The sequence below is a fragment of the Nerophis ophidion genome, linkage group LG05 (assembly GCF_033978795.1).
Source record: "Nerophis ophidion isolate RoL-2023_Sa linkage group LG05, RoL_Noph_v1.0, whole genome shotgun sequence".
Classification (NCBI taxonomy): Eukaryota; Metazoa; Chordata; class Actinopteri; order Syngnathiformes; family Syngnathidae; genus Nerophis; species Nerophis ophidion.
The window spans coordinates 50,224,713-50,236,309 of record NC_084615.1 but is presented as its reverse complement, the minus strand read 5'-3'; the positions used below and the strand labels follow the sequence as shown (position 1 = coordinate 50,236,309).

General features: G+C 47.5%; 2 protein-coding genes across 7 annotated transcripts in view; one reads left to right on the top strand and one right to left on the bottom strand.

Annotated features, from left to right (window-relative positions):
- Positions 1–4,482, top strand: part of LOC133553295 (cleavage and polyadenylation specificity factor subunit 3-like) — a 33,491-nt gene extending 29,009 nt beyond the window's left edge. For 2 of the 3 annotated variants that reach the window (XM_061901330.1, XM_061901331.1), the window contains 17 exons: positions 32–95; positions 166–263; positions 829–957; positions 1,035–1,212; positions 1,285–1,374; positions 1,447–1,597; positions 1,679–1,854; positions 1,990–2,148; positions 2,213–2,359; positions 2,435–2,587; positions 2,654–2,762; positions 3,464–3,562; positions 3,635–3,729; positions 3,800–3,887; positions 3,961–4,027; positions 4,142–4,238; positions 4,324–4,482. In XM_061901330.1, coding sequence (XP_061757314.1) covers positions 32–95; positions 166–263; positions 829–957; positions 1,035–1,212; positions 1,285–1,374; positions 1,447–1,597; positions 1,679–1,854; positions 1,990–2,148; positions 2,213–2,359; positions 2,435–2,587; positions 2,654–2,762; positions 3,464–3,562; positions 3,635–3,729; positions 3,800–3,887; positions 3,961–4,027; positions 4,142–4,238; positions 4,324–4,413 — 1,990 coding nt within the window. In that variant the 3' untranslated portion in view covers positions 4,414–4,482. Of the gene's footprint in view, positions 1–31; positions 96–165; positions 264–828; positions 958–1,034; positions 1,213–1,284; positions 1,375–1,446; positions 1,598–1,678; positions 1,855–1,989; positions 2,149–2,212; positions 2,360–2,434; positions 2,588–2,653; positions 2,763–3,463; positions 3,563–3,634; positions 3,730–3,799; positions 3,888–3,960; positions 4,028–4,141 lie in introns of all 3 variants that reach the window. The other variant, XM_061901332.1, reaches the window with a different exon arrangement.
- Positions 4,091–11,181, bottom strand: adam17b (ADAM metallopeptidase domain 17b). 4 transcript variants are annotated; one of them, XM_061901327.1, is made up of 18 exons: positions 10,940–11,181; positions 7,944–8,073; positions 7,706–7,836; positions 7,542–7,630; positions 7,312–7,483; positions 7,047–7,177; positions 6,885–6,971; positions 6,698–6,808; positions 6,484–6,625; positions 6,336–6,421; positions 6,121–6,273; positions 5,844–6,043; positions 5,667–5,770; positions 5,471–5,605; positions 5,275–5,405; positions 5,039–5,206; positions 4,908–4,964; positions 4,091–4,848 (listed from the first exon to the last, which is right to left on the bottom strand). In XM_061901327.1, the coding sequence occupies exons 1-18, from the start codon at positions 11,013–11,015 to the stop codon at positions 4,558–4,560; spliced, it is 2,394 nt and encodes a 797-aa protein (XP_061757311.1). In that variant the 5' UTR covers positions 11,016–11,181; the 3' UTR covers positions 4,091–4,557. The 4 variants fall into 4 exon arrangements, with proteins under 4 accessions (XP_061757311.1, XP_061757310.1, XP_061757312.1 ...); XM_061901326.1 differs by having other exon boundaries at positions 6,484–6,628; positions 10,940–11,180; XM_061901328.1 differs by having other exon boundaries at positions 5,093–5,206; positions 6,484–6,628; positions 10,940–11,180.
- Positions 11,182–11,597: the final 416 nt, after the last annotated feature.

The following is an 11,597-nucleotide window of genomic DNA, read 5'->3' as shown; positions in this document are numbered from 1 at the left end:
TCTTTCAATGTGTGTGTGTGTGTGTGTGTAGTGGAGCAGGGCAAGAGGTGGGAAGGTCCTGCATCATCTTGGAATTTAAAGGAAGAAAAATTATGGTACCGTGTAGGCTGTTTTTGGGTCATCACGTGACATAGTGTGACGTCATTGATGAGTGTTGCGTTGCAGCTTGACTGTGGGATCCACCCAGGTCTGGAGGGTATGGATGCGCTGCCTTACATCGACCTGATCGACCCCGCTGAGGTGGACCTGCTGCTCATCAGCCAGTTAGTTGCACTTATTCATGATTGAAATTTATTGATTGTTATTGGTGACAAGCTCTAAATTTATCTACGTTCCCATCCTCACCTACGGTCATGAGCTTTGGGTCATGACCGAAAGGACAAGATCACGGGTACAAGCGGCCGAAATGAGTTTCCTCCGCCGTGTGGCGGGGCTCTCCCTTAGATATAGGGTGAGAAACTCTGCCATCCGGGAGGAACTCAAAGTAAAGCCGCTGCTCCTCCACATCGAGAGGAGGCGGATGAGGTTGTTCGGGCATCTGGTCAGGATGCCACCCGAACGCCTCCCTAGGGAGGTGTTTTGGGCACGTCCAACCGGTAGGAGGCCACGGGGAAGACCCAGGACACGTTGGGAAGACTACGTCTCCCGGCTGGCCTGGGAACGCCTCGGGATCCCCCGGGAAGAGTTAGACGAAGTGACTGGGGAGAGGGAAGTATGGGCTTCCCTGCTTAGGTTGCTTCCCCCGCGACCCGACCTCGGATAAGCGGAAGAAGATGGGTGGATGGTTATTGGTGATGGATGAGCTATTTGATGATCCTTTGCATTCAGCTTCCACCTGGACCACTGTGGAGCTCTGCCCTGGTTCCTGCAGAAGACCAGCTTCAAGGGGCGCACCTTCATGACGCACGCCACCAAGGCCATCTACCGCTGGCTGCTGTCGGACTACGTCAAAGTGAGGTAGGCAGCGCTGCCGTAGCGGTTGGGGAGAGGTGGTGTTGAGTAAAGCGCCGAGGTGACGCGACCTGTGCCCACAGCAACATCTCGGCCGACGACATGTTGTACACGGAGACGGACCTGGAAGAGAGCATGGACAAGATCGAGACCATCAACTTCCACGAGGTCAAGGAAGTGGCTGGCATCAAGTTCTGGTGCTACCACGCTGGACACGTACTGGGCGCCGCCATGTTCATGATTGAGATCGCTGGCGTCAAGGTAGTGGGTCGTGACCTTTCTTATTCGCTGTTTGGCCCGGAAACATTCACACTTGAGTGTTTTTGTGTGCAGTTGTTGTACACGGGGGACTTCTCACGTCAAGAGGACAGACACTTGATGGCGGCAGAGATCCCCAGCGTGAAACCTGACATCCTCATCACGGTCCGCTGATGTTTCTCATGCTTACGTGTTTGCGATGTTCGCCGTGGTGACGTCACATGCGCTGTATCACAGGAGTCCACCTATGGAACGCACATCCACGAGAAGAGGGAGGAGCGTGAAGCGCGTTTCTGCAACACGGTCCATGACATTGTGAACAGGGAAGGTCGCTGTCTTATACCTGTGTTCGCTCTGGGAAGAGCTCAGGAGCTTCTCCTCATCCTCGGTGTGTGTGTGTGTGTGTATGTGTGTGGTTGTGTGTCGCTATTACAGCCTCTTCACACCTCTTTTATTCCCACGCATCCAGACGAGTACTGGCAGAACCACCCAGAGCTTCATGACATTCCTATCTACTACGCCTCGTCTCTAGCCAGAAAGTGTATGGCGGTCTATCAGACGTACATCAATGCAATGAACGACAAGATCCGCAAAGCCATCAACGTCAACAACCCATTTGTCTTCAAGCACATCAGCAACTTGAAGGTCGGTGTGTGCGCCCTCATACAGGAATACAAAATAATAGACTCCCGTCTGGCGTTAATCACATCCAATCTAGCATAGCAGCATATTAAACATGGCATCCCGCCATCTGATTATTAAATTGTGTGCGTTACCTAGAGCATGGACCATTTTGACGACATTGGACCCAGCGTGGTGATGGCGTCTCCTGGAATGATGCAGAGCGGTTTGTCCAGAGAGCTGTTTGAGAGCTGGTGTACGGACAAGAGGAATGGCGTCATCATTGCCGGTTACTGCGTGGAGGGAACGCTGGCCAAAGTGGGTCCTTTCAGCCATGATGAAAAATACGCCGTCGTCATCCTCGCCTCCTTGTCACTCACAGCACATCATGACAGAGCCTGAGGAGATCAACACCATGTCAGGGCAGAAGCTTCCTCTCAAAATGTCAGTGGATTACATCTCCTTTTCGGCGCACACAGACTACCAGCAAACCAGCGAGTTCATTCGAGCGCTCAAGCCACCACATGTTGTAAACACCCGCCGCTGTATTAATACCGATGTGCGTTCGCCACATGTTGACGTCCTAACGAGAGGTCTTTTCCAGATCCTTGTCCACGGCGAGCAGAACGAGATGGCGCGTCTGAAAGCAGCACTGATTCGCGAGTACGAAGACAATGACGAGGTACACATCGAGGTCCACAACCCGAGAAACACGGAGGCTGTCACACTGAACTTCAGGGGAGAAAAACTTGCCAAGGTTGGTTGTTGATGATCACAGTGTCTCTCTGAGGACTCATTAACACCCCAGCATGCTTTGCTGCAGGTGATGGGCTCGCTGGCGGACAAGAAGTGTGCTCAGGGTCAGCGCGTGTCTGGCATCCTGGTCAAGAGAAACTTCAACTACCACATCCTCACGCCTTCTGACCTTTCAGGTGCGTGCCTGTAATTATTCCATTCTATCAGCATGTTATACTAGCCCCTGTAGCTGTTAGTAGATTATTAGCATGCTAATGGTTTGTCAACATGTGAATGTAGCTATCTGCTAGTAAAGAAGTGTCAAACTCACTTTCATTGAGGCGGCCCTCAGAGGGCTGTTTGAATAATGAACAATGAATCATATATGAATATATATGGATTTGCTTGGTGATATAGTTACAAAGTTGCCTATACGTTTGATTACAGTATTGTGTATAACTTTTACTTACACTGTGGAAAAAAACCCTATAGATTTGGCAGCTCGGTCGCCAGTTTTTCCAGCATTTGTTGTAATTGGAAAACTTACCGCAGTTCAAGGTAAAATTCTGGTGACTGAGCTGCTTGTTTGTTTTTTATCGCAAAAACTATTTTCATTTTTTACAGTGTGCAGTTTAATGGATAACTTTTAAATTAATGTTATAAGCAGATTTTTGAGTGTAATATTTACATTATTAGAAAATATTAAAGTTAAAGGATATTAAAAAATGTTTTCTATCAGATGCATATTATTTCCAGGCTTTCGTGACTCATAAAAATTGATTTGGTGGGCAATATTTGGACCCCAGGTCTTGAGTTTGACACCTGTGCACTCGTGGATCGTCAACATGTTATTATAGCTAGCTGCTGGTGGATTGTCATGTTTGAAATGTTGTTTTAGAGTACACAGACTTGAATGTTGGTACCGTCACACAAACACAAGCCATCCCCTACACCGGACCTATCTCACTGCTGATCACACAACTCAGATGCCTTGCTGGTGAGACACCTCTGTCTGTGTGTGTCTGTGTTTGTGTGTCCGTATCCCAGTGGTTCACCACGATGTGTTCAGGTGATGTGGAACAGCTGGAGGCAGCAGAGAAGCTCACTTTCAGGATCTTCAAGAACATCACGCTCATCTATGAAGGCGGCATGGTTCTGCTGGAGGTCAGCCCTAAACATGGAAGCATGATCATGTCATTGCAGCTGTCAATCAACTTTTGTTTCATCTACTCAGTGGCTCGCCAACCCGCTAAACGACATGTATGCTGACGTGGTGACCACGGTGGTCCTGGAGGTTCAGTCCAACCCCAACGCTCAGAAATGTGAGTGAAAGCACCACTTTATTCTTTAGCACCTGCCTGACCTTTGATCCCCAAACCTTTACTTGCTTCTTAGTTTTGGAAGCTCGGCCAGATACCTTCGAGCAGCAAGTCTTCTTGGAGAGGCTGGAACTCATGCTGCAGTAAGTCTTGTCCTTGACCTGGTCCTAATCATAGTAAAATAAATTTAAAAACATTGAAACAGGTTGTTGTCAAATGTTTATTGATGTTGAATTAACTAATGACTGTTTGTGTAGTGACATGTTTGGAGACGACTGCGTACATGTCAAAGACGAGAAAAATTTGACAATCAGCGTGGACGGCGTGTCAGCGATCATCGATCCAGAGAGCAGAGTGAGTGTCTGTGTTTAAGTTGTCAATAGCTGCTAGCTAGCCTGCTTCAAGTCTCCATGCTAAGCTATGCTACGCTGACCCGCAGGTTGTAACATGCACGGATGATGAGTCTTTGAAGGAGATGTTGGAAGTCGCTGTGCATCGGCTCTACGACGCACTTTGCCCCGTCCTCTGAGAGACCACCCATATGTGATTTTTCTTCATGATTTGTTTCTACTTTTGTTGAATAAAGTAAAACCACACATTTTGTGTCTTTCCTTTAATATAAGCTTGTGTTACCATGGCAACACTGCTAACTTGAACGTCTCTAAATGACTGCTCAGCACTGAGTCTCCTTGGAGTCCACGTGACGCTTCTCTCCTAGTTTTCTGAGCGCCACATTTGGCTCCGTCAGGTCCTCGAAGGAACGCGGCGCTGATCTCTGCGGCCGCCCAAACGCCTCCTGCAGCGCCTCCTCGTCAAAACTGGGGTACTCCTCGATGGTGGCCATGCGGGGGCTGTCTGGGGGGGCAGGACTGGATGCTCGGAAACGTGGGCCGCCAGAAGTCGCGTTGGAAGGTTTGAAGATTCGAACGGAAGCACATTCCAGGGTGCTCATGAGTTCTGCGTTCTATCAAAATGTTCCTGTTAAAGGAAATGGGTAGAAGCTTAAAGGGCGTATTTACTTACGCTGGGGAAGAAGAGAGACTTGGTGGTCTGTGCGTACTGCTGATCCAGTTTCTTGTCCTGAGGGGGAACACAACATTATCAAAGAAGACCCAAACAAGTGGACTGTGACCCTTGGGGTCACGAGGTCGCACCACGCAGTGCACAAGCACACTTAATGGGATCCACAAGAGAAGGGAGAACGCCACCACGGAGCCCACGATGTTGTCAGCCAGGAACTTGGCGAAGGTGTTGATGTCCAGCTTTTCGATGAAGTCCCAAAGACGCTCCACCACGTCCTGCACCTGCTTCATGCACTTCCCCTGCAGACAGCACATGTCACGTGCACGCCCTCGGACACGCCAACGCCATCAGAACGTGCTTTTCTTACCGCTCCGTCACAGAAGCCCACTGTGCACGGTTTGCCTTTACGCAGGAACAGGAAATGACCCGCCGTGTCCTGGTAGGGAGCACACACACCGCCCTTTCCGCGACAGCACACCTTACAGGAAGCGTTGGTCTCTGCAACGACACGGCAGCGCTCGCTTGGAAGGGCACACTGGCGAGTGGGTGGGGTGTGAGCGTACCATTGCAGGCGCAGGGCTGCAGCTTGAGGACGGCGAGACAGAAAGGGACACACTCGCCGTCCTGACACTCGCCGCTGTCCAAGCAGGACGTTTTGTCTGGAGCGTTCTGCGGCGGAGGACAGTCTTTACTGGAACCTATGGACACAGAGGCTTCATTTTGGTCCACCAGCTTACAACCTTTGACCTATGCACTGACCTGTGCAGTAGGAGCGACCCTTGCAGGTGGCGTCGATGGGCTCCTGGCACACTTCGCCCGCCGCCTCCAGCTGACACTTCTTACAGCAGGCGCTGTTCCTGTCGCTGGGAGACACACACTAATGTTAGCTACATGTTAAGCTAGCACGCCGCCGTCAGTCCTTGTTTAACCTCTGACCTGCAGTCTGCACCAGGCCGTAGGCGGCACTCGGCGGTGCAGCAGGGGTCAGAGTTGATGTGCAGCAGGCCCGGGTCACACTCTTCGCTGTGTTCCACACGCGAGTTCCCGCACACGTTGACTGTCCTCTCTTTGAAACAGGAAGCTGCCTTGGACCGGAGACGCTTCACAATGGAGTGCTTGGAGCAGTTGGAGAAGACCTAAACACACACACATAAACACGTGAACGTTCTGGATGAAGGTCAGAAAGCGAATAGCTGAAAACCGGAAGTGGCACCTTGTTGTTGACGTGGTCGCCACTCACAGCGATGGGGTACATGACGTATTTTCCGCCTTGGTCCTCCCGGGGGGCGCAGTAAGGAACGTTGTCCGGGTCATGCTCGGCCCCAAAGTTGTGTCCCAGCTCATGCGTGGTCACCAGGTCGGCTTCCTGTGGCAACATGAAGATGAACAAGGGAGACCTTCAAACGTGGCGGGAAGGGGAGAGCTCACTTTTGTCAGGATAGTCTTTCCGTAGTTTTTGGTGCTGGTCAGTCCCGTGTTGAGGTAGATCATGCGCTCGTTGGAAGACGGACACCCTGCGGAGGGACCACAGACCCCTTCACGTTGTGGCAGAGGGGAGACGGTAGTGACAACGCACCTTTGGAGCACAGACCGCCTGGGATGTCGGGTTTTTTGGGGGCCACGTAAGCGAGGCCCAGCGTGCCCTCATCAAAGTCCTGGTAGGTGAAAAGGTGCGCCAGGCACACGTTGGCCGCCTTCTCCGCCACGTCCACGCTGAACTGCTGCAAGCGCACATGCATGCACGCAGTGAGCCCACGCCATGGCTGATGTTGCGCACTTCAAAGAGTTACCTCCAAAAGACGCTTGACGTCCCACACGTCTCGACCTGCCACTGGACTTCCCGCCATGTTGAAGTGGCTCGTTCCTGGCTCCACAGCGGTGGGCGTTTTCTCGATGATGATCTGAAGCAAACAAGTGTTTGCACGTTAATCGTTAAGTGAAAGTTCGGGGGTCACCGTGTGTGCATCTAGAAAGGACCTGCTGGATTTGGACGCCGTAGCCGGAGAACTCGTCATCCCACGTAGTATTTCTGTATATGTCGTCCACGCGGTCAATGAGCTCAATCTGAAAGATGTGTGTACGTTAAGGCCATGTGAAGGGGCGTGGCCAATAGGTGCGATGGTGCAGGATGTAGGTCACCAGGTAGTTGAGGGTGGTGCTCTCCTCCAAGCGCCCCATGTGCTTGAAGAAACGATAGTCGGCCACCAGCAGCAGGGGACAGGTGTTTTTCTGGTGCTCGTGCACGCTGCGTCTTGCCCTCAACGTGCACTCTGAATGACAGGAAGTGACATCACAGCGACCTGACTCAAAGTGCCCTGACCTTTTGGCCCTTTTATTGTCCAAAAACTTTTGAATGATAATTAATCATTGGTTGGCTTCCTGTTAGCATGTAGCTAACACACACCTTCCTCCTCCTCGTCCTCCATGGCGCCCACGCCTTCAGGAAGCAGGTGGCGAGGGTCAGAGTTCACGTAGCCACAGACGGACGGCCGCCCCAGTCGGCTAAGATTCCGGATCTGGTCAGAGCGGTAGATGAGCAGACGTCCATCAGAGGGTGCCGTGAACCTCCACAGAGGCTGCAAAAAGAAGTTTTCAGAAAAAATGTGTAATTTTCGGAACTAAAGTCAGCCTTACCTCCACATTAAACTCCGCCCCCTGGGTCACGATGTGGGCGGAGAAGTCGCGCTCGTCCATGTGAGCCTGAACGCGAGAGTTCTCTTCTCCTGAGGACAGGAGAGAAAGATGCGTCAGATGATGACGAGCAGCACCTCCTGGCTGAGGAGGGGAGGAGTTAATACCAATGACGTGTCCCATGAAGAAATGTTGTCTGTTGACATGGTAACTGTGCTCTCCGTCAGCGTCCACCACCAACGCACGAAAGTCTTCAGTGAAGATGTGCTCGTTGGTCCTCAGGTAGAGACGGAAGTGTCTGCACGAGCCATATCACACAAAAATGTAGGTATTAATATCAATACTAAGCAATAATATAATTATGAATGTTAATACTTGTAAAAAAAAAAGTCAATGATTGCACACCTTTGCAGGGCGTGGAAGCTGATCTCTTTCTCCATGTGACTGGTGAGAAGATCGCGGCGGCGGATCGAGTGAGCCTGTACACTCGACGGCATCAGCACATCAAAGTCGTCCAACATGGACCTGAGGGAGGCTGAGGGACAGGAAGTTTAAGTCACGCAAACAGGAATTACTTCTTTACGATAACCAACTGATTAACGCTGGTTCTGGGTTAGTTTTGTGGCCTAGTGGATAGAGTGTCCGCCCTGATATTGGTAGGTTGTGGGTTCAAACTAGGGCTGCAACAACTAATCGATTAAAATCGATTATAAAAATAGTTAGCGATTAATTTAGTCATCGATTCGTTGGATCTATGCTATGTGCACGTGCTGCAGCTACGTCTCATGTGGCGGCAGTGAGCCAGCCAATGATGTGTCATGTGCAGCTCACGTGACCACGCCGTCTCCTTTGCCTGGAAACATTCGAAAAATGGCGGAGGGAAACAGTACGGATAGTTCAGCGGAGAAACATCTCGAGGTTATTGCTTCAATGGAGAAAAGTGTACGACCAAAGTCGTCCAAAGGGTGGTAACACTTTACTTTAAAGACTTCAAAGAAGACAGTTTCCCTGCATAACGTGCAGCATGGACCTCGCGTGGCACGGAAAGACAACATTGCTTCGGGAGCACCTGAAGAGGAGTCATGGATAAAGGGGAGAACTCACCGTACGTAACTTTTTTAAGTCCATAGCCCGGGTATATTGATCCGTTGTGTCCGTCTTTGTGTGTTTCTAATCTTTTGTCAACGAGGATATTTTTTTTTTGAGGAAGCACAGCAGCAACTGTTGTGTATTAACTTTCAGAGTGTTAGGAACTTTTTGGAGAGTGCGACGACTTCATTTTCTGTGTTGTTTTGAGTCGCAAGAGGCATTCATAAGTTCAGCTTTTTTCTGCGTAACGTTGACGTTATCCCTTTGTTGCAACGCGGGGCTGATAATGTGTCTCTGCTACATTTGACTCCGTTTTCAGAGAGAAAACGCACGTTTACCAATTTCGAAATAAACGTAACGGACAGAAATATCTTAGGTTGGTTTCATAATGGATCAATGTAGCCGGCCCAATGAATCTATTTAGGCTTGGGTGACACTTTAGTATAACGAAAAACATTATGAAGGTGCTGGAATATTTCATGCTATTATTCAGAAGTAGCCTACAAGGAATCCTTTATTATTCAGAACAGAAATGTGTACTATATCTGATCCTGTTCTGAACTGATGAGTTACATTTGTGTGTTGTTATTGGTGTATTCTGCAACTCCAATGTCCATTTATTTGTCTTTTACGTCAGAAATTATTATTTACATCAACTGGGTATGTATTGAGTTACATGTAAATGATGCTACTATGTACGTTCATAATATGGTTTCTCTCATTTCAGAAAGAAACAAGCCAGCATTAGCGACTTGGTACAAAGGAAGGTCTGCATACCACGGCCAGCGGCTGCATTGACTAATGCTATCCTGAATATGTTGCTAACTGACATGAGGCGACTATCAATGGTGGAGGATGAAGGTTTTAGACAAATGATTCACATCCTCAACCGCAGTTACACTCTGCCCTCGAGGAACCATTTCACCAAACTGATGGAGAGGAAGTACCAGCAGACAATCCATGCAGTGTAGACTGACATAAAAGCCACCCAGAGCAAAATTGCTCTCACTACTGATGTGTGGACAAGTGTAGCCACCTTGGCAATACATGCCGTTACATTGGAGACGAATGGAACATGAAGTCAATCTGCCTTACGACCATGCCACTAGAGGAAAGACATTCAGCATCCAACATTGTAGAATGGTTGGAATAGGTAATAGCCAGGTTTGAAATTCCCCTAAGCAAAATTATTGCTATTGTGCATGACAATGGTGCACTTAATAAAAAAAAAAAAAAACATTTTTGTAACACTTGCCTTGTTTTATTTGGCAAGTCAAAAGGACATGGTGCCAGTATGCTGTTTTTTTTTAAATAAAGTAATGGAAAAGATAGAAATGTAGTTTGTCTCTTTTAGCCGATTATTAATCGAAGCAATAATCGACAGATTAATCGATTATCAAATCAATCGTTAGTTGCAGCCCTCGTTCAAACCCCAGCAGAGTCATACCAAAGACTATAAAAATGGGACCCGTTACCTCCCTGCTTGGCACTCAGCATCAAATGTTGGAATTGGGGGTTAAATCACCAAAAAGGATTCCCGGGCGCGGCACCGCTGCTGCCCACTGCTCCCCTCACTTCCCAGGGGGTGATTAAGGGGATGGGTCAAATGCAGAAGACAAATTTCACCACACCTAGTGTGTGTGTGACAATCATTGGTACTTTAACTTTAAAGTGTAAGCGAGGAATGCATGAAAAATGCAGTACCGACAGGATAAGTCTGAAGGAGAAAGCGATTATACAGCATTATGATATTACAGATGCTATCTGGTGGATGTTTGAGCACACTGCTGCTAGTCTTGGATGGTCCCGCAGGATTCTCACAGGAATGAGGCAAAAATACAACGTTACCTTGTATGTACTGTTTGTGAGTTAGTAGATGTTCATAAGACTGTTTTTTAGTTGTTGGTATGAATATATATTTTTACATATGTTGTTGTTGGCATAGCAACACGTGACATGAACACCATCATGCCAAAAATAATTAATAAAAACATGGCTTCCTTATCTGCTGTTAGACTATACATATACACTTTTTTATGTAAGTAAAAGTATGCTATAATACCCATATATAAAATGCTATGAGTTGTGTTATCATCATGATGTTTATACATGTATACATTGTGTTATAAATACAGGTTTATATACAAATAAGCACACGTTTGCTTATAAACACATATTTTTATATGAGTTGTTAAAAAACACATGCAGTGTTAAACATATAAGTTGTGTTACAAATAGAGAGTTGAATATTAAAGTATAAGTCAGATTAGTATAAGTTAATTCTTAACACTTATAGGGCTTTATACACTTACAGAGTTGTGGGTCTTCCGATTTCGGCGATGCGTCATTTTGCGTAAAAAGCAAAAGCAAAAAAAAAAACATGTTCATTGTTGTTGTTTGAAAGTCACTTTTGTTTCAGGTAGTGAAAAGAAGACTGAGACTACATTTTAAGTATTTTGTGTTCCGGCTTCGTTGGGCTTTTGTTGAGCGCAAAGCCATTAACAAACCAGGAAAACGCAAAGCTAACAAGTTAACCAGAAAAAGCCAGGATGAGACAAAGCGGAAGTGTGTATGCCCACATTCATTACAAAAGCATTTTCCTAGAAGGACAGTTAATTGTCTTCGAAATAAAACAACGTCATTCGTAACACGTTATTGTATAATTGCTTCTGATGACCCAACACTTAGCAGATAGCCTGTCTCATTCATGTTTAAAACTATGACTCGGCTTTTACTTTTTATTTTGGAAATCTGTGTCGTAATTGTGTTATTTGTGAATGGTCAACTGTTTGAGTCAAGTCAACAAATGTTTTTTGCATACCTAAGATTGATTTTATTTTATCAATGAGGTCCATAGAACACGTTTGAAGGCCACTTCAAGTGTCGGGTGAACAAAATGACAGAGAAATAAACAGTCGTCGTCCATCTTGGGTCAGCGACATCTGGATGATCTATTTTTAACTTGTAAAT

Bases quoted from the DNA above. Each gene is read 5' to 3' on its own strand.
- adam17b (XM_061901326.1), bottom strand. From the start codon at position 11,015: ATGAACATGTTTTTTTTTTTGCTTTTGCTTTTTACGCAAAATGACGCA. The intron at 7,484-7,541 runs GTAAGGCTGACT...TTCTTTTTGCAG, and splicing joins GGGCGGAGTTTAATGTGGAG to CCTCTGTGGAGGTTCACGGC. The intron at 5,771-5,843 runs GTCAGAGGTTAA...TGTGTCTCCCAG, and splicing joins CGGCCTGGTGCAGACTGCAG to CGACAGGAACAGCGCCTGCT.